The sequence below is a fragment of the Hylobates moloch genome, unplaced genomic scaffold, assembly GCF_009828535.3.
Source record: "Hylobates moloch isolate HMO894 unplaced genomic scaffold, HMol_V3 SCAFFOLD_13, whole genome shotgun sequence".
NCBI classification, from domain to species: Eukaryota; Metazoa; Chordata; class Mammalia; order Primates; family Hylobatidae; genus Hylobates; species Hylobates moloch.
The window spans coordinates 93,390,216-93,417,753 of record NW_026652288.1 but is presented as its reverse complement, the minus strand read 5'-3'; the positions used below and the strand labels follow the sequence as shown (position 1 = coordinate 93,417,753).

General features: G+C 45.5%; 1 protein-coding gene and 1 pseudogene across 2 annotated transcripts in view; one reads left to right on the top strand and one right to left on the bottom strand.

Moving 5' to 3' along the window:
- Window positions 1-6,674: 6,674 nt before the first annotated feature.
- On the bottom strand, window positions 6,675-9,257 carry LOC116480118 (small ribosomal subunit protein uS2-like; annotated as a pseudogene).
- PARL (presenilin associated rhomboid like) overlaps window positions 9,245-27,538 on the top strand; it is a 50,392-nt gene continuing 32,098 nt past the window's right edge. For both annotated transcript variants that reach the window (XM_032171739.2, XM_032171738.2), the window contains exons 1-2: window positions 9,245-9,403; window positions 26,656-26,851. In XM_032171739.2, coding sequence (XP_032027630.1) covers window positions 9,279-9,403; window positions 26,656-26,851 — 321 coding nt within the window. In that variant the 5' untranslated portion in view covers window positions 9,245-9,278. The remainder of the gene's footprint in view (window positions 9,404-26,655; window positions 26,852-27,538) is intronic.

Below are 27,538 nucleotides of genomic sequence, written 5' to 3'. Positions count from 1 at the left end.
GGGCGCCTGTAATCCCAGCTATTCGGGAGGCTGAGGCAGCAGAATTGCTTCAACCCCGATGGTGGAGGTTGCAGTGAGCCAAGATCGCACCATTGCACTCCAGCCTGGGAGCCAAGAGTGAAACTCTGTCTAAAAAAAAAAAAAAAAAAAGAATGACTTGTGAGTTCCAGGAGACAGAGGTTGCAGTGAGTGGAGATTGCACCACTATAGTCCAACCTGGGTGACAGAGCGAGACTCTGTCTCAGAAAAACAAAAGACTCACTTGCATTAAGGAAATGCAAACTAAAATCAAAAGAAATACCATTACATACCTATTAGAATTGCTAAAAAGAAAACCCTGACAATCCCAAGTACTGGAAAAGATGCGAAGCAAATGGAATTCTCATACCCTGCAGGTGGAAATGTAAAAAGGTACAACTACATTGGAGAACAATTTGGCAATTTCTTTTAAAATTAAATATTACACCACACAACCCAGCAGTCCCCCTCTTAGGTATTACCCAAAAGAAATGAAAATAGATGTTCACACAAATGCATACTATATGATTCCATTTCTGTGATATTCTTAAAAAGGCAAACCTATAGGGACAGAAAATATTCGGTAGATAAGTGGCTGCCAGGATTCAGGAGTAGGGTTGTGGGTTGACTGTAAAAAGACATGAGGAAACTTTCTGGGGTAATAGAAATGTTCTGTATCTTGATTGTGGTGATGGTTACACAACTGTATGTGTTTGTCAAAACTCATACAACTGTACACTTAAATGAGTGTTATTGTATATAAACCATGCCTCAATAAATCTGAGCTTTAAAAAGGAAATGCCGCCGGGCGCGGTGGCTCACGCCTGTAATCCCAGCACTTTGGGAGGCCGAGGCGGGCGGATCACGAGGTCAGGAGATCGAGACCATGGTGAAACCCCGTCTCTACTAAAAATACAAAAAATTAGCCGGGCGCGGTGGCGGGCGCCTGTAGTCCCAGCTACTCCGGAGGCTGAGGCAGGAGAATGGCGTGAACCCGGGAGGCGGAGCTTGCAGTGAGCAGAGATCGCGCCACTGCACTCCAGCCTGGGCGACAGAGCGAGACTCCGTCTCAAAAAAAAAAAAAAAAAAAAAAAAGGAAATGCCTCCCCGGACACGGTGGTTCACGCCAGTAATCCTAGCACTTTGAGAGGCCAAGGCGGGTGGATCACCTGAGGTCAGGAGTTCAAGACCAGCCTGGCAAACATGGTGAAGCCCTGTCTACTAAAAATACAAAAAAGTTAACTGGGTGTGGTGGCACGGGCCTGTAATCCCAGTTACTCAGGAGGCTGAGGCAGGAGGACTGCTTGAACCTGGGAGGCGGAGGTTGTAGTGAGCAGAGATTGCACCACTGCACTACAGCCTGGGAGACAGAATGAGACTCCGTCTCAGGAAAAAAAAGGAAATGCCTTACCTCTCTCTTTTGTGTTATTTAAAGGACGTACATATGAATGAACCAATGTTTCTAATTAGTAGGAGATCAATCATTACTGCTACACCAGGCTGAAAGGAGTCTAGCCAGAAATAAAACATGACGTATTGGCCAGGCTCAATGGCTTGCGCCTGTAATCCCAGCACTTTGGGAGGCTGAGGTGGGTGGATCACTTGAGGCCAGGAGTTCAAGACCAGCCTGGGCAACATGGTTAAACCCCATCTCTACTAAAAATACAAAAATTAGCTGGGCACTAAAAATACAAAAATTAGCTGGGCATGGTGGTGCACACCATAGTCCCAGCTACTTGGGTGGCTGAGGCAGGAGAATCGCTTGAACCCAGGAGGCGGAGGTTGCAGTGAGCAGAGATCGCGCCACTGCACTCCAGCCTGGCTGACAGAGTAAGACCCTGTCTCAAAACAAAAAACAAAACAAAAAACAAAAACCATGATATATGAATTAGCCTCCGGCCTTTCTTCAGGCTTCGTGACATCCTGGAGCTTTCTCATAGATATCTTATTTTCTGTGCGGTGCCATATCCAGGGCCTCAGGAGTCCAGACTGGGAAGCACCAGGCAAGTGGGGTCCCAGAGAGCAGGAGACAGCCTGGGGTTCTCGGACCTGGGAGGTCCCGCCCTGAGCTGGCAGCTGTCTGTGATCCAGGCAGGATCTGGGGCCGAGAAAACAAAGCCAGGCTCTAATTCACCTGCTTCCTACCTTACTTTCCTAACCCTCTCTCTGTTAGAGCCCCTGTCTGGAGCTTGCAGCCCCTTCTAACACCCATCCTCTCCACCATCCGGCCTCCTGTCTTTGATCCTGTCCAGCCCTCTGCATGTTATTCCATTCAAAGGCCAACTCCTCCAGGAAGCTTTCCCTCACTTGGGCTTTGGCCTTGGTTGAAATCCCAGTTTTGCTCTCAATAACCCAGTCCTTGTGTGCTTCGGTCTCCTCATATGACAAATGGAGGCTTCCTTTAGGATTGTTGGGAGTGACAACGCCCAGCACAGGGCCTGGTGGGTGATGAATGCTCTGTTTATGCTGGCAGGGCTCTCCTTCCCCGAGACAGCATCCAAAAGCACTCGCACCTTTGTTTTTAGCTCTAAAATGATGACGCTGCAGTGAGCCCTTCCCCTGTGGATAGGCTTCCCTTTCAGCTTCCATATCCTCATGACGATATGACAATAGCTGCCATGTGTTGATTGCCAACCGTGTGCTAGGAAGTGCACTGGGCACCTAACATAGACGAAGCCATTTAAATACCAAAGTGACAAGGTAGATATAATTATCTGAATTAATTAATTAATTTTTGAGATGGGGTCTCACTCTGTCACCCAGGCTGGAGTTCAGTGATCTTGGCTCACTGCAATCCCTGCCTCCCGGGTTCAAGCAGTTCTCCTGCCTCAGCCTCCCGGGTAGCTGGGATTATAGGCGCGCACCAACATGCCTGGTTAATTTTTGTATTTTTATTAGAGACAGGGTTTCACCATGTTGACCAGGCTGGTTTCGAACTCCTGACCTCAGGTGATCTGCCCATCTTGGCCTCCCAAAGTGTTGGAATCACAGGTGTGAGCCACTGGGCCAGCCTGAATTCATAGGAATAAAAGTTAGAAGCTCGCCGGTGAATTAGTTAGAAAGTGTCAGAATATCAATAAGCCTCAGTTCCCTCATCTGCAAAGTGGAGATAATAATGCTAACTCATTTGATTGATATTAACATTAAATATAATAATGCGGCCAGGCGCAGTGGCTCACGCCTGTAATCCCAGCACTTTGGGAGGCTGAGGCAGGTGGATTGCCTGAGGTTAGGAGTTCGAGACCAGCCTGGCTAACATGGTGAAGCTCTGTCTCTACTAAAAATACAAAAATTAGCTGGGTGTGGTGGCGCATGCCTGTAGTTCCAGCTACTTGAGAGGCTAAGGCAGGAGAATCACTGAAACTCGGGAGGCGGAGGTTGCAGTGAGCTGAGATCATGCCACCGCACTCTAACCTGGGTGACAGAACAAAAAATATATATATATATATCTATATCTATATATATCTATATCTATATATATATATAATAATGCAGCTGGGTGTGGTGACTCACGCCTATAATCCCAGTACTTTGGGAGGCCCAGGCGGGTGGATCACTTGAGGTCAGGAATTTGAGACCAGCCTGGCCAAATATACTGAAACCTTGTCTCTACTAAAAATACAAAAATTAGCTGGGTTTAGTGGCGGGCACCTGTAATCCCAGCTACTCGGGAGGCTGAGGCACGAGAATTGCTTGAATCTAGGAGGCGGAGGTTGCAGTGAGCAGAGATGGCACCACTGCACTCTAGCCTGGGCAATATAGCGAGACTATCTCAAAAAACAAATAAATAAAAATAAATTTAAAAATACAATAATGCATGAAGAATACCTAGCACAGTCCCTGGTACACGCTAAGTGCCTAATAAATTGCAACTACTAACAATAATCAATAAGTATTCCTTCGCCTGGTTCACGGTCAGCACATCTTACCCAGTCCTTCCCTCTGTCAGCTGACTGAGCCCTGGCTGTCCCCTGAGGATGTTCCTGCAGCCTCTGAATGGAGGGTGCTTGTTTCCTGTGCCAGGTTCTGATCAGAAAGGGCACCCTCACTCACTCAAATGGAGCAATGAGGGGAGTTTCAGAACAGAGAACACAGAAGCCAATGCATGTGGCTCAAGGAGGGAGGGACTGGGAAGAATAAGTGCTCTAAACTCACTTTTCCCTTATGCTCCAATCTCTTGTTTGTGGCTGTAATTGGCTGAGCCCAGCTAGAAGCCAGAGAGCAAGGGAGCCCATTGATGTAATCCATAAAGGTCAGCCTCCTGGCCGGGCGCGGTGGCTCACGCCTGTAATCCCAGCACTTTGGGAGGCCGAGGTGAGTGGATCACCTGAGGTCAGGAGTTCAAGCCTGACCAATATGATGAAAACCTGTCTCTACTAAAAATACAAAAATTAGGCCGGGCACGGTGGCTCACGCCTGTAATCCCAACACTTTGGGAGGCCGAGGTGGGTGGATCACAAAGTAAAGAGATCGAGACCATCCTGGCTAACATGGTGAAACCCCGTCTCTACTAAAAATACAAAAATTAGCTAGGCGTGGTGGCGGGTGCCTGTAGTCCCAGCTACTCAGGAGGCTGAGGCGGGATAATCGCTTGAACCCGGGAGGCAGAGGTTGCAGTGAGCTGAGATCGTGCCACTGCACTCCAGCCTGGCGACAGAGTGAGACTCTGTCTAAAACGAAAATAATAAAATACAAAAATTAGCCAGGCATGGTAGGGGGCACTCGTAATCCCAGCTACTCGGGAGGCTGAGGCAGGAGAATCACTTGAACCTGGGAGACGGAGGTTGCAGTGAGCAGAGATCGCACCACTGTGTTCCAGCCTGGGCGAGAGAGCGTCTCAAAAAAAAAAAAAGTCGGCCTCCAGTGGCCTGGAGCAGTGTATCAGAGTGAGCTGGAGGGGCAAGCAGAGGATATTCAGCACACCCCAGCCCCGGGCCCCTTAGGTTCCGGAGGTGAGCATCCTCCTTATGCCCTCATAATTCTTCCAGATTACTTGCCCAAAGACCACCTTGAGCACCTATGTCTCCTCTGCTGAAACTGTCTCCTTTATCTGTAGCACCTCTTCAGCGCTAGTAATAGCCTTCTAGTCACCCTCTTCTTCACTGAAATGTTAGGATTTCATTCCAAGTCCTGCCATCACCCTGAAGACCTTGAGTTCATGTGAGCAATGCAGTGAACGTCAAGGACCTCTCCATTTCTGGGCTCCCTCATGTTTAGTGATTTTCAGTTCGTTCCTCTTCAGCCATAAGCCCTATGGCCACATCCAAGTTCTTTTCAGTTCCTAAGAGAAGCTCTCACCCTCTGAAATGGTAAATTCTCTATAAAGAACTGTGAAGAGTCTAATTATTCACCCTACTTGAAGACTAATAAGTTAGCCTGGTATAGTTTTATGGGTGCTGGTGGAAAACACAAGACTCCTGGGTCAGAAATGAAGGACAATTTATTACCCACAGCAATAGCATTAGCCAGACTATCAGAATTTTTGTACTGGTTCCTTGAGTCCCAATTCCCACGGAGCAATGTGAAGAGGGCTGGACTGTACCTGCACACTCAGTGGGTTGCATTAAGGAGAGGAATGCTGAACTGAGGAAGTAGAATCTTTTATTTATTTATTTTGAGACAGAGTCTTGTTCTGTTGCCCAGGCTGGAGTGCAGCTCACTGCAGGCTCCGCCTCCATGGTTCCAATGATTCTCCTGCCTCAACCTCCTGGGTATTACAGGCATGCACAACCACACCCGGCTAATTTTTGTATTTTTAGTAGCGACGGGGTTTCACCATGTTGGCCAGGCTGCTCTTGAACCCCTGACCTCAGGTGATCCGCCCACCTAGGACTCCCAAAGTGCTACAGCCACCGTGCCTGGCTGAATCAGAATCTTTTATTTATTTTCTATTATTATTTTTGAGACAAAGTCTCATTCTGTCCCCCAGGCTGGAGTGCAGTGGCACAGTCTTGGCTCACTGCAACCTCCGCCTCCCGGGTTCAGGCAATTCTCGTGCCTCAGCCTCCGGAGTAGCTGGAACTACAGACATGTGCCACCAAGCCCAGCTAATTTTTCCATTTTTAGTAGAGACGGGGTTTTACCATGTTGGCCAGGCTGGTGTTGAACTCCTTGCCTCAAGTGATCCGCCCACCTCGGCCTCCCAAAATACTGGGATTACAGGCGTGAGCCCCCACACCCCGCCATGGAATTAGAATCTTTTACGATGGGCAGCACACAAGCCTGTGCTCTCTAGGGTGATATTATCTTTCTCCCAAGGTTATAAGCCAACTGCCCTTTGCTCTTGAGGAAAACATCTCTACCTTTCAAGATTGTTCGCTTGTTTACTATAAAAACTTACTATTAAACAGTAGATTCCCCAGGCTCAGTATTCTTCGGTTGAGATGCAAATCCACTGCATGTTCAGCATCCATTTGGCTCATGGCATTGCTACCATGGGACTTAGACATGCCACGGTAATAGAAAGCGTTTTGTCTCTGACCCAGGAGTCTCCTGTCTTTTGCCAACATCCAATCTTTTAGCTTGCAAATAGGGTAAAATCAAATCCCAGACTTGACATCTCTGATATAACCAAAGTGAATTTATTTTTTAGAAACTGATGTGTATTTTCCATCCACGTTATTTCCACGTTGCTTAAGAGCCTGTGCAGGAACAGCTTAAGACCAGTCAGTGGTGGTTTCTACCCATTCAGTGGCCTGAGCAGTGGGAGCTGCAGACCAGTCTTCTGTGGCAGGCTGGGCACTCCAGGCTTCAGTAAGGACCTGAGGAATAGGCACAGAGGGCACATGCCCACCATCGGACCAGTCTCCAACCTCAGGCTGAGCAGCGGTGAACTCAGGAGCTGGAGCAGTCCATTTGCCCTGAAATTCCTCCTTGGTCACAGTCTTTTCAGCAGCAGCCTGCTCCTCTTTTCCGATCTCTTCAGGATCTCTGTAGAAGTAGAGATCAGGCATGACCTCCCACGGGTGTTCGAGGGAAATGGTGCCACACATGCGCAGAACTTCCAGGGCCAGCATCCACCAGCTCAGACCCACTGAGGGAGCTCCCTTGTTGCATGTGATGGCAATGTCCACATAGTGCAGAGGAAAATCTGTGTGACATAGAGCAATGGTAGGTAGGTTAACATAAGACGTCTCTGCGAGAGGCTGGTGGTCAGCCCTGGGATCAGTAACCACCAGAAGCCGTGGCTCCCCGAAGGCTGCCTGGATCTGGCTAGTGAAGGTTCCGGGAGTGAAGCGGCCAACAATTGGAGTGGCTCCAGTGGCAGCAGCAAACTTCAGCACAGCCCTCTGGCCAGTATTCCTAGAGGACGTGACACTGACATCAGCAGGGTTTTTAAAGGCAGCGGTGGCACGAGCTGCCAGCAGAAGCTTCTCCCAGGTCCTCTTCAGACGTAGGATGTAGATGCCATCACTTTTCTTCTTACAGATGTACTACTCCATTTGGAAGTCAAGGTTGGTACCACCTAAGTGGGTTCCTGCTGCAAGGAACTTAAGGACATCCTCCTCCTTCATTTGCAGGACATCAAGGCTCTAGATATTGTGAAAGTTTCCTTTAAGTTACAACGGGAATCTAGAACAATGCCGTATGGGCCCCTCTCTGGGTTGTGTGGAAAAGGCGTGAATTTATTTTAGTTTTTCAAACAAGTCATGTGCCGGGAGACATCACAAATGCTATTCTCTCTGAGGAACACTTATTCTCTTGGTGACCTCTATCAGCTTCTCTGGGAAGCCTTCTCCCCGAGCCTCCCATGCCCCTTCCTTCAACTGGGCTATATCACCCCTCTCTAGACTCCTAAAGAGCCTTCTCTCCCAATACAATAGAATCTTTACGAGGTCAGATATAGTGTCTTCTCAATTGTATCTCCATGTTTAACACATCACCTGACACACTGTAGGTGCTTAATAAGTGCTTATGGAATGAATGAAGTGCTATTGCAGAGATATGCGTAAAGCGGTATGTGAGTACAAAGGAAGGGAATCTAAATTAGAGTGGAGGTCTGGGAAAGGCCTCCTGGAAGTGGTGACACTTGAGGCTGACCTGAAGGACAGACAAGTCGGTTAGGCGTTTCAAGCGGTGAGAACGGTAGCGTGAATGCTCAGCAGTGGGAACGCGGATGATGCCTTTGAGGAACGGCCAGTGACAGTATGGCTGCAGCTAGGGTCGGGGGGAATCAAGCTGACTGACAGGTAGGTGAGGGATGGATTATGAAAAAGTGGAAGCCCGCTTTTCATTTCAGGTTTGGATTTTGTGTTTATTTACTTATTTATTTATGAGAAAGGGTCTCACTCTGTTGCCCAGGCGGGCACGATCTCGGCTCACTGCAACCTCTACCTCCCGAGTTCAAGTGATTCTCCCACCTCAGCCTCTTGAGTAGCTGGGATTACAGGTTTGCGTTACCACGCCCAGCTAATTTTTGTATTTGTATTTGTGATTTTTTTGAGACGGATCTCACTCTGTCACCCAGGCTGGAGTGCAGTGGTGCAATCTTGGCTCACTGCAACCTCCGCCTCCCAGGTTCAAGCAATTCTTCTGCTCGGCCAACTGAGTAGCTGGGATTACAGGCACGCGCCACTATGCCTGGCTAATTTTTGTATTTTTAGTAGAGACGGGGTTTCACCATGTTGGCCGGGCTGGTATCGAACTCCTGACCTCAGGTGATCCGCCAGCCTCGGCCTCCCAAAGCGCTGGGATTACAGGGGTGAGCCACCCCGCCCTATAGGCTTGGACTTAGTTAAAGGCATACAGAATAACACGAAGTGGTGAGATGCAGAAAAAAGTAGTAATTTAAGAAAACTTGTTTTGCCACGCTGGTTCCTCTAGGGACCAGCTCTGCAACTCTGGGCAAGTCCTATCCCCTCTGACCTGAGGCAAAGTGAAACAGTGATGACATCTACCCCTAGCAGTGCTGTGACGATTAAATGCGATCTTAGGGAAAGCGCCTGGTATGTGCCGTTTACTCAAAAAAAATGTCAGTTGTCCCTCTTCGCTCTGGCCCCATCCTCCTTATCTGCAAATGCGGGGAGGCCGGGCCACTCTCGCAGGTCGCTCCGGGAGCCGGCTGAGCAGTGGGAGGGGAAGCGGTGGGAGAGAAGGGCGCCAGCCAGTCGTCCCGGCACTGTGGCTGGTTCGGCTGCCGCTCAGCCGCGCGGGGGCGCTCTAGACTGCTCCTCGTGCTCTATAGTGTTGCCTTCGCCCCGGAAGTAGTTGCGCAGCTGGGGTTGGTAAGGTCGGGCCATGGTGGGGCAGAGGTTGGGAAGATGGCGTGGCGAGGCTGGGCGCAGAGAGGCTGGGGCTGCGGCCACGCGTGGGCTGCGTCGGCGGGCGGCCGCAGCTGCGAGGAGCTCACTGCGGCCCTAACCCCGCCGCGGCTGCTCGGACGCAGGTAATAGCCGCCGGTCTGGTCTTCTCGCCTCTTGGTCCCTGAGCCCTAGCCGTGTATCCTCAGGGGCGGAGGCCGTCTGGGCCTTTCGTGCTGCCTCCAGCTCACCCCCTTCACCTTACCTGCCCCTTCTCTCTCCTCTCTCGCCTCCATCCAGTCCTCGCTTCTCGCTCCCCTTGCCCAGCCCAGCCCCCCGCGAGCCTGCGCTTTCTCCTTTCCCATTGGGAAGGACGTGACTGGAAGGGGAACTAAGCTGAAGGTTCGTTGCGTGCCACACTTCATAATCGCGAGAGGAAACTGTTGAGCCAGTTTCTGAAGTGAAGCAGTTAGTACAGCTGGCAGAATGGCGGTTTTTATTCTTTTTCCATCTAATTATAAAGGTTGTGTTCCATTACAACCAGTCGTCTTCTTTAGCTTGTAGTGATCTAAGGGAGGACGAAGTCTGATGGAAGGTATCACTTTGTGTCTGGCGAAGTCGTAGGAGAGGCTTTATTGTTGGATTGAGACAGTGGAAGATTTGGTTTCCGGTTGATTTGGAAAGAAAACTACCGAACCTTCCGAGTAGAAGTGTGAAGCGTATGGTTTATCAGTATTGCTGATTTTTGCATCACAGTAATTCATTTCTAATTTGAGAGAGAAGAGAGAAATTCCTCACCTGTTTAAGAATCTGATGTGCATTTGGCTTTGAAAATTTTCCTCCTCTTTTATTCAAAACTTCATTCCTCCCAATTTCTGACTTGGTTAGATGGGTGCCTCGAATCCACCTGATTGTTGATAAGAAACATTGTTTATCAACACGTGGGATAGTCAATGGTAAATAATCGAGGCTGTAATGTGGCAGAGCCATTGCCTAATCTCAAGGATCACCTGGAGAGTTTGTATGGCTTTTATGTCCCAGGCCTCACCCCAGTCCTCCCAAATCACAATCAGGAGAGGGGTGGGTGGAGTGGAAGAACCTGTATGTCCTACAAGCATTCCAGGTGAATTTTATCAGGGACTTGTGAAAACCTTACATATATTGTATCTTCATACACTGTAACATAGATCTGTCAGGCACTAATCTTAAACTCCTGGGGAGGTGGAAAATGATTAAAGATGGAGGTGGTAATCCCATTTGAGATTGCATGGTTTAAGGGGGGAAGAAAAGATTAATACTGGCCGGCCGTGGTGGCTCACACGCCTGTAATCCTGGCATTTTGGGAGGCTGAGGCAGGTGGATCACCTGAAGTCAGGAGTTCAAGACCAGCCTGGCCAACATTGCAAAACCCCGTCTCTACTAGAAATACAAGAAATTAGCGGGGCATGGTGGCAGGCGCCTGTAATCCCAGCTACTCGGGAGGCTGAGGCAGGAGAATGGCTTGAACCTGGGAGGCGGAGGTTGCAGTGAGCCGAGATCGTGCCATTGCACTCCAGCTTGAGCAACAGAGTGAGACTCCATCTAAAATAAATACTGTACATGTATTAGGAAGCAACAGGAAGTGTGTTAAACATTTAAGATTTATGTACACATCACCGTACTGGTTTTAGGAAGGGGAAGCAAAAGAAAACTAATGAGCCTCTAGTAAAAATTGAGCATGAAGACCACTTGAAACAGTGAACCAGAAACACATGAAATGTTGAAAATTAGTATTTAATGTCTGAAAAGCTTGCCATTTGTATAGAAAGTTTGAAAATGACATTTTCGTGGTTGCATAAAAAAATATACATGAGAATGTATGCCTGAAATAGAGCATTTGCCTCTGGAAATAAGTTCTTAAAGTTAATAGAGAGTGTCAGTTTACCTTATATATAACCTTTATTAGCTGTATGTTGACTTCTTATGGCTTTGAAATTAGCTTGCAGAAGAATGACCCAATCCATGTCATTTGATGTATTAATAATAGGCCTGAAGTGGGACCAGGAATTTGCATTTTACAAGCACTCTAGGTGGTGATACTAGGGTCTGAAAACTACTGCAGGCCCAAGGCGGCCCACCAGTCAAGAATGGTTTATATTTGTAAAGGATTGTAAAACAAAAATAGTAATATGTGACAGATTTCAGTAGTCCACAAAGACCGAAATATCTTCTATCTGGCCTTTTACACAAAAGGGAAAAAAAATCTCATTTGGGCTCCTCGTAAACTTTACTTGTGCTAAGGTTTGAGGCTTGAAAGTGGAAACCTGTTTAATTTGCCAATTGTATGAAACTATCCAAGGGGAGAAAATAGTTGAATTGTAACACTTAACATTTTATATTTTTAAAAAGCTTGCAGTTTGTATGGAAAGTTTATATTGAGATGACAGTCTCTCTCTTTCTATATATATATATTTATTTATTTTTTTTAGAGACAGAGTCTTGCTCTGTTGCCCAGGCTGGAGTGCAGTGGCATGATCTCAGCTCACTGCAACTTCTGCCTCCTGAGTTCAAGCGATTCTCCTGCCTCAGCCTCCTAAGTAGCTGGGATTACAGGCGTGCACCACCATGATGCCTGGCTAAGTTTTGTGTTTTTTTTTGTGGAGACGGGGTTTTGTTATGTTGGCCAGGCTGGTCTCGAACTCCTGGTCTCACGTGATCTGCCCGCCTCTGCCTCCCAGTGTTGGGATTACAGGCTTGAGTCACCATGCCTAGCCTCAAAATATCTTTAGGTAAGATACTTGACATATTAGTCAATCGTATATATTATATTTTGTTTTAACTGACCATCTATTAACTCAAGATGGGGTCAAGAAAATAATTTTGTTATGCCAGAGTTTATGTAGAATCCATCCCCCCGCCCAATATCTTTTGTATTTTTAAGAGGCGAGTTGTTCTGTCACCTAGGCTGAATGAAGTGCAGTGGCACTATCATAGCTCACTGCAGCCTCAGACTCCTGGGTTCAAGGGATCCCCCACTCAGCCTTCCTGGTAGCAAGGACTACAGGTACGCACTAGCATGCCTCGGGCTCTATTTTGTTTTAAGTGGAATGAATCTAATCAGTTGTATATGCTTAGACACATTTTGTCTCCATTTGAACATTAGGCCATTTCTACTTAATTTGTTCATACAAATCTTGAGTAACAAACATTAGCGCTGACCTGTGTATTTAAGTTATATTGTCTTTACCGTTGCACTCTTAAAAACAATGCACAGGCAGGGGGCGGTGGCTCATGCCTGTAATCCCAGCACTTTGGGAGGCTGAGGCAGGTGGATCACCTGAGGTCAGGAGTTCTAGACCAGCCTGGCCAACATGGTAAAAAGCCATCTCTACTAAAAATACAAAAATTAGCCAGGCATAGTGGCAGGGGCCTATAATCCCAGCTACTCAGGGGGCCGAGGCAGGAGAATCGCTTGAACCCAGGAGGCGGAGGTTGCAGTGAGCTGAGATTGCGCCATTGCACTCCAGCCTGGGGGACAAGGGCAAGACTTCATCTCAAAAAAAAAAAAATGCACAAAGGCTGTGTGGTGGCACAGGCCTGCAGTCTCAGCACTTTGGGAGGCTGAGGCAGGAAGATCACTTGAGTCTAGGAGTTTGAGACCAGCCTGGGCAATATAGGGAGACTCCTGTCTCTACAAAAATTTAGAAAAATTGGTGGGTATGGTGGTGCTTGCCTCTGGTCCCAGCTACGTGGGAGGCTAAGGGAGGAGGATTGCTTGAAGCCAGAAGGTGAAAGTGAAGGTTGCTGTGAGCTATGAGGGCGCCACTGTCCTCCAGCCTGAGTGAGTGAGACCCTGTCTCAAAAAAAAGACCCAAAAAACAAAAAACCAAAACATTTGTGAGACTGTGTTGTCACTCACGATTAGGTGAACACATATGATTGGTGTAACTTTTTCTACTTAAAAGTTATAGGATTGTATTAAAAAAAAAAAAAAATCTGAGCTGGCCGGGCGCAGTGGCTCACGCCTGTAATCCCAGCACTTTGGGAGGCTGAGATGGGTGGATCACCTGAGGTCAGGAGTTTGAGACCAGGCTGGCCAACGTGGTGAAACCCCCTCTCTACTAAAAACACAAAAATTAGCCGGGTGTGATGGCGTGCGCCTGTAATCCCAGCTACTTGGGAGGCTGAGGAAGGAGAATCGCCTGAACCCGGGAGGCGGAGGTTGCAGTGAGCCGTGATCACGGCATTGCACTCCAACCTGGGCAACAGGAGCAAAACTGTCTTAAAAACAAAAACGAAAAAACAACTGAACCATAACTGTGGCTGGTGGCAACTTAAGTATTCATGACATCCTCCCACTTTGAGCACATTTGATTGCTTCCCCAAATCACTAGTTCCTGGAAGAAGGACCAAAGCAGCAGAGTCAAGGCAGGCCTGCCGTGGTGAGTTGTCATATGCCTCAAGGGACCCTTTTTCCCATCCCCATCCATTTTATTGCGGCGCCTCACTTTGTTTTCCAACTTATTCAGGTAAGTAATTTATTTCCCTATCTTATATACCCATCTGATTGGGAAGAGGTGAATAACCTAAACCTGTGAATAAGATGGCAAACATTTGCAATTAGAGACATTTATCATGCTTTTCCTTGTTTCACACTTTAAGAAATTTAAGGCCGGGTGCAGTGGCTCACGCCTGTAATCCTTCGGGAGCACTTTGGGAGGCTGAGGCAGGTGGATCACCTGAGGTCAGGAGTTCGAGACCAGCCTGGCCAATGTGGCGAAACCCCGTCTCTACTAAAAATACAAAAAAAAAAAAAATGTCGGTCCTGGTGGCAGGCATCTGTAATCCTAGCTACTTGGGAGGCTGAGGCAGGGGAATCACTTGAGAGGCGGAGGTTACGGTGAGTTGAGATGGTAGTGCCACTGCACTCCAGCCTGGGTGACAGAGCGAGGACCTCCCCCCCCACCAAACAAAAGGAAATTTAAAATGAAAGCTCACTAAAAAGGGAAAATGTACCTTATATAATATGTAATAAACATACTACATCTAAAAGCATCCTTATTCCGATAGAAAACCAAACTCTGACCTAAACAATTAGGGGAATTTATTGGTTTATGCAGTTCAAAAGTGTAGAAGTAGGACTGGCTTCTAGTGAGACAAGTCCAGTGTCTCAAATTGTCACCAGACACCATTTTCCCCATGGCTTGTCTCTGTTTCCTAAATGTTGGCTTTATTCTCTCAGCATGCTATCTCCTTGTGGTTATAAGATGGCTGCCAGCAGCTCTTGGGGCTATATATTTTTAGGTGCAAATCTAGCAGGAAAAAAAGTTGTCTTCTCCGTTATCACAAACAAAATCTTGAAATTGAATTTCATTGGACCAGATTGGCCTAACTTGGGACAGGTGCCCATCCTTGAATCCCTTGAAGTTGCCAGGGAATGGGATGTGAAAGTTGGCTTAAGCCAATCGTGGGCTTGGTATATCTCATCAAATGAAATGGCTGGAAATTCTAGGGTATGGTTTGGAAAAGGAGAAGAGGGCATGGATGCTGGGAGTAAGTCCTAGTGAAACATTTGTATTGGAATTCTTTGTTTTGTTACCTAGATAGGATTAATCTGTGGGACAACAAACCATTCTAATTTAAGTACAAGTATTGTTGGAAGAGTGAGGAATCAGGTTCTAGCTCCTTGCTATTCCAAGTGGTTCATGAACTAGCAGTTTGAGCATCATCTAGGACAGGGGTTTGGCAAACTTCGTTTGTAAAAAGGTCAGAAAGAAAATATGGCTGCATGTGGTCTTTGTTGCATATTCTTTCTCTTTCTTTTTAAGCAACTCTTTAAACATGTAAAAACCATTCTTAGTTGGGGGCTTAAATCCACTCTATAGGCCATAGTTTGACAACCCCTAATTTAGGCACTTGTTTAGATATGCAAAATCTCAGACTCACCTTGCCCCAGACCTACTAAATTAGAATGTTTTTAAATGAGATTTCCAGGTGATTTGTATGTAGACTAAAGTTTCCCCAAACCTGTGGTATGAATAGATCTCGACCCTGGCGGCATATGAGAATCACCTGGGGAGGTCTTACAACTACTAACGCCTTGGGCCCACTCTTAGAGATTCTAATTTAATTGATATGAGGTAGAGCCATGGTGTAGGACTTTTAAGAGCTCACCAGGCAGTTCTAATATATAGCCAGAATTGAGAATTACTGCTCTAGACTAGGAAGCATAACTGCCTCTGCCACATCTAGTGTGGTAGATAAAACACCATGGCCACAATATTTTGTACTTCTTCTCATCCGAAGTTGGAGTCAACTTCCTTATTCCTTGGAGCTGGGTTGGACTTGTGGCTTAGTTTGACTGGTAGCCTGTGGTGGAAGTAATATTGTGCAAGGTCCAGAGTCGGCCTCAGAAGACCTTGCAGCTTTTGCCATTGCCCACTTGGAACACTCCCTCTGTCATGGTAGAAGCCCCCGCTAGACTACTGAACACCAAGGACTGGGCGGTGAGAGAGCAAGCAGACAACAGCCAGCACTAAGGCTGCAGGTACGAGTGAGGCCATCTGAGACTCTCCAGCTCTGATTAAGCAGTCAAGAGTACTGGCTGGGGCTGGGCGTAGTGGCTCACACCTGTAATTCCAGCACTTTGGGAGGCCAAGGCGGGCAGATCACGAGGTTAGGAGATTGAGACCATCCTGGTTAACATGGTGAAACCCCGTCTCTACTAAAAATACAAAAAATCAGCCAGGCGTGGTGGCGGGTGCCTGTAGTCCCAGCTACTCTGGAGGCTGAGGCAGGAGAATGGTGTGAACTCAGGAGGTGGAGCTTGCAGGGAGCCGAGGTAGCGCCACTGCACTCTAGCCTGGGCAACAGAGCGAGACTCTGTCTCAAAAAAAAAAAAAAAAAAGTACTGGCTGCGTTGAGTGATCCAGGTGAGACCAGTGGAATCGGTCCCCAGGTGGGGGCAGCTAACCTAGAGAATCATGAGAAATAATAAATTACAGTTTTAGGCCAGGCGTGGTGGCTCATGCCTATAATCCTAGCACTTTGGGAGGCCAAGATAGGAGGATCACTTGAAGCCAGGAGTTCGAGACCAGCCTGGTCATCATAGCAAGACCCCCATCTCTTGGTGCAGTGGCTCACACCTATAATCCCAGAACTTTGGGAGACCGAGGCGGGTGGATCACTTGAGCTCAGGAGTTTGAGACCAGCCTGACCAATATGATGAAACCCCGTCTCTACTAAAAATACAAAAATTATCCAGGTGTGGTGGTGTGTGCCTGTAATCCCAGCTACTCAGGAGGCTGAGACAGGAGAATTGCTTGTACCTGGGAGGTGGAGGTTGCAGTGAGCCGAGATCATGCCACTGCACTCCAGCCTAGGTGACACTGTCTCAAAAAAAAAAAAAAAAAAAAAGTAATAAATTATGGTTTTAAGCCAGTGCATTTTAGAGTGGTTTGTTAAGATGTAGATACCTTAATTTTAAAATGCTTTATTACTAAAAAATTCTAATGATCATCTGAGCCTGCAGTGAGTCGTAATCTTTTTGCTGGTGGAGGGTCTTGCCTCTGTTGATGGCTGTGGACTGAGCAGAGTGGCGGTTATTGAAGGTTGGGGTAGCGGTGGCAATTTCTTAAAATAAGACAACATGAAGTTTGCCACGTTGATTGACTCCTCCTTTCACAAAAGATTTCTCAGTAGCATGTGATGCTGTCTGATAGCGTTTTATCCACAGTAGAACTTCTTTCAGAGCAGGAGTAAATCCTCTCAAACCGTGCTGCTGCTTTATCAGCTAGGTTTATGTAATAATCTAAATCCTTTGTTGTCATTTCAACAGTGTTCACAGTGTCTTCCCCAGGAGTAGATTCCATCTCAAGAGACCACTTCCTTTGCTCATCCATAAGAAGCAACTTCTCATCTGTTCAAGTTTGATCATGAAATTGCAGCAATTCAATCACATCTTCAGGCTCTACTTCTAATTCTAGTTCTCTTGCTCTTTCTTTTTTTTCGAGATGGAGTTTCACTCCTGCCACCCAGACTGGAGTGCAATGGCACGATCTTGGCTCACTGCAACCTCTGCCTCCCGGGTTCAAGCGATTCTCCTGCCTCAGCCTCCTGAGTAGCTGGGATTACAGGCACCCACCACCATGCCCGGTTAATTTTTTTGGATTTTTAATAGAGATGAGGTTTCACCATGTTGGCCAGGCTGGTCTCGAACTCCTGACCTCAGGTGATCTGCCTGCCTCGGCCTCCCAGAGTACTGGGATTACAGGCGTGAGCCACTGCGCCCAGCCTCTAGTTCCCTTTCTGTTTCTGCCACATCTGCAGTTACTTCCTCCACTCCAGTCTTGAGCCCCTCAAAGTCATACTTGAGTGTTGTAATCAGCTTCTTCTAAACTCCTGTTAATGTTGATACTTTGACCTCCTCTCATGAATCATGAATGTTCCTGATGACATCTAGAATGGTAGATGTTTTCCAGAAGCTTTTCAATTTACCTTGCCCAGATCCATCAGAAAAATCACCGTCTGTGGCTATTGCCTTACAAAATGTATTTCTTTTTTTTAACCAAAAAAGGGGAAAAAAAAAAGAAAATGTATTTCTTAATAAGACTTAAAAGTTGAAATTCCTCCTGGATGTATGTGGATGCAGAATGGACATTGTGTTAGCAGGCATGAAAACAACATTCATCTTCTTGTACCTGTGCATCTGAGCTCTTGGGTGACCAGATACACTGTCAATGAACAGTAGTATTTTGAAAGGAATCTTTTTTTTCTCAGCATTTGGTCTCAACATTGGGCTTAAAATATTTGGTAAACTGTTTGGGCACAGTGGCTTGCGCCTGTAATACCAGCACTATGGGAGGCCAAGGCGGGTGGATCGCCTGAGATCAGGAGTTCAAGACCAGCCTGGCCAACATGGTGAAACCCCGTCTCTACTAAAAACACGAAAATAGCCGGACATGATGGCAGGCGCCTGTGATCCCAGCTGCTCGGAGGGTTGAGGCAGGAGAATCGCTTGAACCTGGGAGGCGGAGGTTGTAGTGAGCCGAGATAGTGCCACTGCACTTCCAGCCTGGGTGACAGAGTGAGACTCCATCTCAAAAAGTAAAAATAAACAAAAAATATTCCATAAACAATGCTGTAAACAGGTGTGCTGTAATCTAGGCTTTGTTGTTCGATTTATAGAGCATGGGCAGAGTAAGTTTACCATCATTCTTAAGGGTTCTAGGATTCTCAGAATCGTAAATGAGCATTGGCTTCAACTTAGTCACCAACGGCATTAGTGCCTAATGAAGTCAGCCTGTCCTTTGAAGCTTTGAAGCCAGGCAGCCTCCTCACCTGTAGCTATGAAAGTCTTAGATGGCATCTTCTTCCAATAGAAGGCTGTTTTGTCTACTTTGCAAATCTGTTTAGTGTAGCCACCTTCATCTTAGGATCTTCTTGTTAAGTTGCTGCAGTTTCTACATCCACACTTGCTGCTTCAAGTTGCACTTGTATGTTATAGAGACAGCTAGTTTCCTTAAACCTCATGAACCAACCTCTGCTAGCTTCAGACTTTTTTCCTGCAGCTTCCTCAATTCTTTCAGCCTTCGTAGAATTGAAGGAGTTAGTCTTGCTCTAGATTGGCTGTAGCTTAAGGGAATGTTGTGGCTGATTTGATCTTCTATTCAGATGACTGTAATTTTTTCCATGTTGGCAATAAGGCTGTTTTGCTTTCTTACTCTTTTTTTTTTTTTTTTTTTTTTTTGGAGACAGAGTCTTGCTCTGTCGCCCAGGCTGGAGTGCAGTGGCACAATCTCAGCTCACTGCAGCCTCCACCTCCCAGGTTCAAGCGATTCTCCTGCCTCAACCTCCCCAGCGGCTGGGATTACAGGTGCCCACCACCACGCCCAGCTAATTCTTGTATTTTTAGTAGAGATGGGGTGTCACATTTTTGGCCAGGCTGGTCTCGAACTCCTGACCTCAGTTGATCCTTCCGTCTCGGCCTCCCAAAGTTCTAGGATTACAGGTGTGAGCCACCGCACCCAGCCTACTATTTTTCTCTTCTCAGGAGTAGCACTTAAAATTTCCTTCAGTAGTTTTGCTGCTGTTGTTGATACAGAGTCTAGTTCTGTCATCCAGGTTGGAGTGCAGTAGTGCATTTGTAGCTCACTGCAACCTTGACCTCCTGGGCTCAAGTGATCTTCCTGCCTCAGCCTCCCAAGTAGCTAGTACTATAGGCGCAAGCCACCACACTTGGCTAATTTTTAAATTTTTTATAGAGACAGGATCTCACCATGGTGCCCAGATTGGTTTCAAACTCCTGAACTCAAGTGATCTTCCTGCCTTAGCTTCCCAGAGTGCTGGGGTTACAGCTGTGAGCCACCGTGTCCGGCAAGAATTATTTCTTTGTATTTACAAGTTGGCTATTTGTGCCAGAGGCTTAGCTTTTGGCCTGTCTCAGCTTTTGACATTCCTTCTTCGCTAAGCTTAATTATTTCTAATTGGGTGGGCACTTTGGGAGGCTGAGGCGGGAGGATCACCTGAGGTTGGGAGTTCGAGACCAGCCTGGCCAACATGGCGAAACCCTGTCTCTACTAAAAATACAAAAATTAGCTCGGTGTGGTGGCGGGTGCTTGTAGTCCCAGCTACTTGGGAGGCTGAGGTAGGAGAATCGCTTGCACCCGAGAGGTGGAGGTTGCAGTGAGTTAAGATCACGCCACTGCACTCCAGCCTGGGTGATAGAGCGAAACTCCATCTCAAAAAAAAAAAAAAAAAAATTATTTCTAATGATTTCAAGCCAGAGACAAGTGACTGTTCCTTTCAGCTTGAACACTTAGCAGTGATTGTAGGGTTATTAATTGACCAGTTTCAATATTGTTGTGTTCTAAGGAATGGGGAGGTCCAAGGAGAGGGAAAGGTGGGCAATGGCCAGTTGGTAGAGCAGTCAGAACCTACACAGCATTATTAAGTTCATTGTCTCATGGGTCATGGCACCCAAAACAATTTCAGTAGTAACATCAAAGGTCATTGATCATAAATCACCATAACAGATATGAAAAAATTGAAGTGTTGTGAGAATTACCAAAATGTGACACGGAGCCACTAAGTGAGCACATGCTGTTGGAAAAATGGTGCCAAAAGACATGCTAGATGTATGGTTGCCACAAACCCTCAATTTGTGTAACAAACTTGGGATATCTGTGAAGTACAATAAATCGAGGTATGCCTGTGTGTGATGTATTCAGTATGTGTATATACTGATAAGTTCTGAACTTAACCCTGGGGCCAGCTTGTGTAATACACCCTTAATGTCCTCAGCTTGACACACACTTCTGGTGAGATCCTCAAGGTATATATTTTAGGCAAAAAGGTCTGGCTTTGCTTCAAGTCCAGATTCCCAACCTACCGTGTTTATGTTCCTTTTAAAACTTGTGCTTCAAAATTTTAAGTGAATTGGTGACAGGTAGAAGTAATTTTTTATTAGAATTGATTGTGTAGTATTAAGCTGTTGGAAATACAAATCCTTTGTATTTCTTATCCTTTATGTTTCTCGGTCTAGTACATGACAAATGCTAGGAACCAACATTACTGGATTACAACTTGCCATCTTTAATTAATTAATTAATTAATTTTTTTTTGAGACGGAGTCTTGCTCTGTCACTCAGGAGCTCTCACATTGGAGTGCAGTGGCGCCATCTCGCCTCACTGCAACCTCTGCCTCCTGGGTTCTAGAGATTTCTCCTGCCTTAGCTTCCTGAGTAGCTGGGATTACAGGCATGCGCCACCACTCCTGTAATCAAAATACAGGCATGTGCCACCATGCCCAGCTAAGTTTTGTATTTTTAGCAGAGATGGAGTTTCACCATGTTGGCCAAGCTGGTCTCGAACTCCTGACCTCAGGTGATCCTCCCACCCCAGCCTCCCACAGTGCTGGGATTACAGGCGTGAGCTACCATGCCCGGCTGTCAACTTGTCATCTTTATGGTAAATATATTCCTATTACTTTATGATACACCTTTGTTTTGGCCCAAAGTGGCATTACTTGTTTTGATTAATTAATTGCAACTTTACTTACTAGACCTGTCGCCAGGTTACTTTGGGATCTTTAAATCAAATCCAGTTGCAAAAAGTTAACATCTACCACTTTAAAAATTATACCAGGAATACATTTGGCAGTAAATAAACTGGTGGTTGTTTAAATAAGAAGGAGAGTTACTTATCAAATATAGGATGATGGGAGGTAAGTGGCTAGTGTCTTTGCTCAGTGGCTCAAAAATGTCAAGGTTAGCGCCTGAATCCCTTGGCCTTTCTCTTGGCATTTGAGATGACTGCCTTGTCTCTAGGCATTGTATTCTTATTTAAGGCAGAAAGAAGGGGGTGTGCTTGACATCAGTGACGTGTCCATTTTTATCAGGTAAGCAAAACCTTTCCAAGGGGCTCCTGAAAAATTCTTATGTTTCATTTGGCTGTAATCCTGTGTGATATGGTTACCACTGGCTCTAGGGGAGCCTGGAAAAGTGAAGATATTTCCTATTACAGAAAAAGCAGGCAAAGGGAAAGGGTTGGAAATAGATTTGGGATTAGCTATTCAACACGGTTTGCTAAAGGATATTCATCATAAGACTGGTAACAGGCTCTGAAGGGAGTTAAGAGCCATTTAGAACAACAGTACCATTGGTTGCCTAAGTTTATAACTTTCCAAAATGGATGAACTTACTCAAACCTTTTCTGCTTTTTCTGTAATAGATTTCTTTGAAAGGAATATCACTTCTTTGGAAGTATAAATTCTGAATGTAAAATCTCAAGTCAAATTACTTTATAATCACTTTCCTCACTGTGATTTCTGAGTTGAATTGAGGAGTGGACTCAGTGTTGAAGAGAAAGGGCATTCTTAGGCTGGGCATGGTGGCACACGCCTGTAATCCCAGCACTTTGGGAGGCCGAGGCAGGTGGATCACCTGAGGTCAGGAGTTCGCAACCAGCCTAACGGTGAAACCTCGTCTCTACTAAATACAAAAAAAATTAGCCAGGTGTGACGGTGCATGCCTGTAATCCAAGCCACTTGGGAGGCTGAGACAGGACAATCGCTTATACCTGGGAAGTGGAAGTTGCAGTGAGCCAAGATCACGCCATTGCATGCCAGCCTGGGCAACAAGAGCAAAACTCTTCTCAAAAAAAAAAAAAAAAAAAAGCATTCTAGGCAAGTAATAGTAGTAGCAGCTATACCATTATTCTGAGTTTCATTTATTTCCAAAATGCCTATTAAGATACCTCCACCTGGATGTCCTGTGAGCATTCTTTAAAATACTTTATTGAGATATAGTTTACATATAGTAAAATGTGTAAGTATTAAATGTACAGCCAGTGCATTCTGATTAATGTATACACCTGTGTGACTATCACCTAAATCAAGATAAAGATTGCCATCATCCCAGAAAGTTTCCTCTTGCTCCTTTCCTGTCAAGCCCCACCCATTCCAGGCAATCGCTCGTCTGATATTTATCACTACAGGTTAGTGTGTCTGTCAACTTCTTAGCAATGGAAGTCACAGAATCACATATCATGTACTCTTTTGTGTTTGACTTCTTTTGCCAAAAGTGTTTTTGAGAGTTATCCATGATGTATGATTAGTTCTAACCTCCCCCCCTTTTTTTTTTGGCCAAGTGTAATATTCCATTATATGAATATACCACAGAATTTCTCCTGTTAATGGAAATTTAAGTTTGTTTTTAGCTAGAGGAATGAAGCTGCCATGACTGCAAGCATTTTAAACAGTACCCCAGCTGGAATTGTTCGTCTCTTATCTCCCAGTTGCCTGTTTTGAGGCTTCCAATTTTCCTTATCTTATTGAATAGTACCATCTTACTTTGAATATAGTACCACCTTACTTTGAGTATAGTACCATCTTTGAGTATAGTCCCACCTTACTTTGAGTATAGTACCATCTTACTTTGAGTATAGTACCACCTTACTTTGAGTATAGTACCATCTTACTTTGAGTATAGTACCACCTTACTTTGAGTATAGTACCATCTTACTTTGAGTTATTCAGAATAAAACTTAGTCATTTTTTGATCCCTTTTTTATTCTAACAGATAATTATTGACCTTTTATTAGGGACTAGACTTGGTGGTAGAGATATAATGAATATAAAACTGTAATCTAATGGGGGCGTGGGCAGTAGTGGAGATAAGTATTAAAAAACTGCTTTGGAACTCTAGAAGTGCAAAGGAGAGAAGTACCCAGCCTGGGGCAGCTAGGGAAGACTTCCTGGAGGAGGAGATATATTAACTGAAATCTGAAGGGCCCAAAAAAGTTAAACAAAGGGAAGTATATACCAAAATATGAGTAGCATTGTCGTAGGTAAGAGAGCAAAGAAGATCACAGGAACTTCAAGAAAGTCAGTATAACAGGTATAGAAAGGATTTGAGGTGGTGGAGGGAGGAAGTGGCAAGAGAGAGGAAGGGGTCAGATTGAAGGGATGTGTGCTGAGTTTGATGGGGTGATGAAAAGTTATTGTGGGGTTTAAAGCAGGGGAACATTACATTTGTGCTTAATACAATGTGAAGGATGCACTTGGAGTGGGGCAGTACTGGAAGCAAGGAGATCTGCTAGGAAATGGTGGCGTATTCCAGGCCAGAAGGGATGAGCTAAGGAGTTGCATTAGAATTAGGAAGAGATTTTTGCCCCTCTAAGAGGACATTTGAGAAACTATAGAATGTTGAGGAAAAGCAATGTGAGGCAAGAAGAACACGCAGCAGGTTAAAGTGTTTGAAGTTAAGGAAACTGTTGCCATGATCCAGGCATGAGATAAGGGACTAGACCAGGAATTTTAAAAGTATTTTTGATAGAGTTGGCTTTTAATTGAATAAGAATAAAGGAAAGATAACTCCAAAATGACTTCTAGATCATTCTGGAGTGCAGTGGTGTGATCTTGGCTCACTGCAACCTCCACTTCCCGGGTTTAAGCACTTCTCGTGCCTCAGCCTCGCGAGTAGCTGAGATTACAGGTGCACACCATCACGCCCAGCTAATTTTTGTATTCTTAGTAGAGACAGGGTTTCCCAGTGTTGGCCAGACTGGTCTTGAGCTCCTGACCTTAGGTGATCTGCCTGCCTCGGCCTCCCAAAATGCTGGGATTACAGGTGTGAGTCACCGTGCCCAGCCTAGTTTTGTTTTGTTTTTTTTTTTTTTTTTTTTTTGAGATGGAGTCTCACTTTGTCTCCCAGGCTGGAGTGCAGTGGCACAGTCTCAGCTCACTGCAACCTCTGCCTCCCAGGTTCAGGTGATTCTTCTGCCTCAGCCTCCCAAGTAGCTGGGACTACAGGTGTGCACCACCACACCCGGCTAATTTTTGTATTTTTAGTGGAGACGAGGTTTCACCGTATTGGCCAGGCTGGTCTCAAACTCCTGACCTCGTGATCCACCTGCCTCAGCCTCCCAAAGTGCTGGGATTACAGGCGTGAGCCACTGTGCCCGGTCCCCAGCCTAGATTTTTAACCTCAGTAACTGAGAGAACTCTGGTCTTATTGAAAGAGTACGTCAGAAAATGGAGGTGTTTGTAGAGGAGAATGAGTTAATTCTATTTTGAATATATTGGTTTTAAAGTAATGGGGACCATATCCAAGTAGCATTATTCAATATAGAGTTGGAAATACTGGAGTAGAAAGTTCAGGTTAGGACCAAAATAAATTTGAATCATTTACGTGCTTAGAAGTCATTCAGGTCACAAAAATTCAACCAAATAGCTTGTTTTAGGGGCTGGGATACAAAGACAAAAGACCTACCCGAGCTCTGCTTTTGAGGAGCTTTGAGGCTAGTAGAAGGGATAATATGTTATGATATTCCTCACTGAATATTATTCGTTATATATATAATATCTTTGAACATACTGTCCCTTCTAGAAGGGATATTATAGTATCCCTTAATAATAATAATATGCATCATTATCCGTTATAATAATAAGGGATAGCCAGGCGCGGTGGCTCATGCCTGTAATCCTAGCACTTTGGGAGGCCAACGTGGGTGGATCACCTGAGGTCAGGAGTTCGAGACCAGCCTGACCAACATGGTGAAACCCCGTATCTACTAAAAATACAAAAATTAGCCAGGTGTGGTGGTGGGGGTCTATAATCCCAGTTACTAGGGAGGCTGAGATAGGAGAATCACTTGCATCTGGGAGGCAGAGGTTGCAATGAGCCAAGATTATGTCATTGTACTCCAGCCTGGGTGACAGAATAAGACTCTGTCTCAAAATAATAATAATAAGAAGGGATAATATGTTCAGGGTACAAACAGGAAGGGATCTTTACTTTGTGACCTGGGAAAGTTACAGTTTTACAAAAGAAAAAGAAGACTGTTTCAAGAATTTATATGGGTTGAGTTTGAATGGGGTAGAGGAACTAGGGTAGAGGAAAAGGGGAAGATACCGGGAGTTAAAGATGAATTTGAAGAGTAGGAAATGCTGTTACAAAAGCTAGGACTAGGAGGCATGATCGGTAGTGTCAGATATTTTGAGGAGGTCAAGCTGTAAAGACTCAAACAACAACATTTTTTTTTACTGTTGGGGTAACAGCTCACAAATAATTTGGTGGATGTCCCCAAAACAGTGAAATAAGGGGAGAGGTGAGAGGAGTGTTTTAATTTATAATGGTCAATACTTAGAAAAGAAAATCATTATTGAATTTGGAGTGACTTCAAGGACAATACATTTAAATATTTGTTCCAGAAATTGACCAAACTTTAAACAAAAAACCAGAAGTCGTTCTGACTGAAACTGACAACTGGTGGGGCACCATGCCTCATGCCTGTAGTCCTAGCACCTTGGGAAACCATGGCAGAAGGATTGTGTGAGCCCAAGAGTTCGAGACTAGCTTGGGCAACATGGCAGAACCCCATCTCTACAAAAGGTACAAAAATTAACAGTGGGGTAGCCCACGCTTGCAGTCCCAGCTACTTGGGAGGCTGAGGCAGGAGGATCACCTGAGACGTGGAGGCTGCAGTGAGCCGTGATCGTACCACTGGGCGACAGAGGGAGGGAGTAATCGTACTCTAGCCTGGGCGACAGAGGGAGGGAGACCCTGTCTCAAAAAAAAAAAAAAAAAAGAAAAGAAACTGACAATTTAGAGTTCTCTAGCTTTTTACCAGGTCTTCAGATTCTTTCTGTGTGGAGGATGGATACAAATTATTTTGACTGATAGAAAGTAATAGCCCAAAGTAGTATCCTCTGAAGTTGCAGTAGTTTGTGTGTCACCTTTTCCAGAAAGGTTGAATTTTGTGACATTGAATTCTGTCTGAGAGTAGGAGTCTTGGCTGTTTTTGTACTGTAGAGTGAGAATAAATTGAGATGGTGATGATGCAGGCCAAGTGGAGGTTCATAGAAGTTGATGTTTGCAAGACGCCACTGTGTTTCTCATCTGTTATTTTTGCCCCATAGGTTTAACTTCTTTATTCAACAAAAATGCGGATTCAGAAAAGCACCCAGGAAGGTTGAACCTCGAAGATCAGACACAGGGACAAGTGGTGAAGCATACAAGAGAAGTGCTTTGATTCCTCCTGTGGAAGAAACAGTCTTTTATCCTTCTCCCTATCCTATAAGGAGTCTCATAAAACCTTTATTTTTTACTGTTGGGGTAAGAGCTCACTTTGCTAGGAGTTACCTACCTTGCTACGAATGCAGTGTTAAAGTACTTTGTCCCATTTGGGCTCCCTTAAAGTAAGGACAGGTGGAGGGGGGATCAAAAGGAGCTGGGCTCATGAATTCTAATTATAGAGTCTGAATTTTTTTTTTTTTTTTTTTTTTTTTTGAGACAAAGTCTCTTGTCGCCCAGGTTGGAGTGCAGTGGTGCGATCTCGGCTCACTGCAAGCTCCGCCTCCTGGGTTCACACCATTCTCCTGCCTCAGCCTCCCGAGTAGCTGAGACTGTAGGCGCCAGCCACCACGCCTGGCTAATTTTTTGTATTTTTAGTAGAGACGGAGTTTCACCGTGTTAGCCAGGATGGTCTCGATCTCCTGACCTCGTGATCCGCCCGCTTTGGCCTCCCAAAGTTCTGGGATTACAGCAGTGAGCCACTGTGCCTGGCCTAGAGTCTGAACTTAAAAATTGCTTTTATTATTAAATTCTGGCTTACTTATGTAAGCCCTAGAGAATAAACTTATGGGCCTTGTTTGGTACAGCATTTCAAGCGGTGCTAAGTTGGTATTTTCAGTTTTATTTGAGGATTTATAGCTGGAAACAGGCCCCAGGGTATTGTGAAGTTAATACAATGGGAAACAATAAAATGTCCTTTTCGGCCAGGCAGGGTGGCTCAGGCCTGTA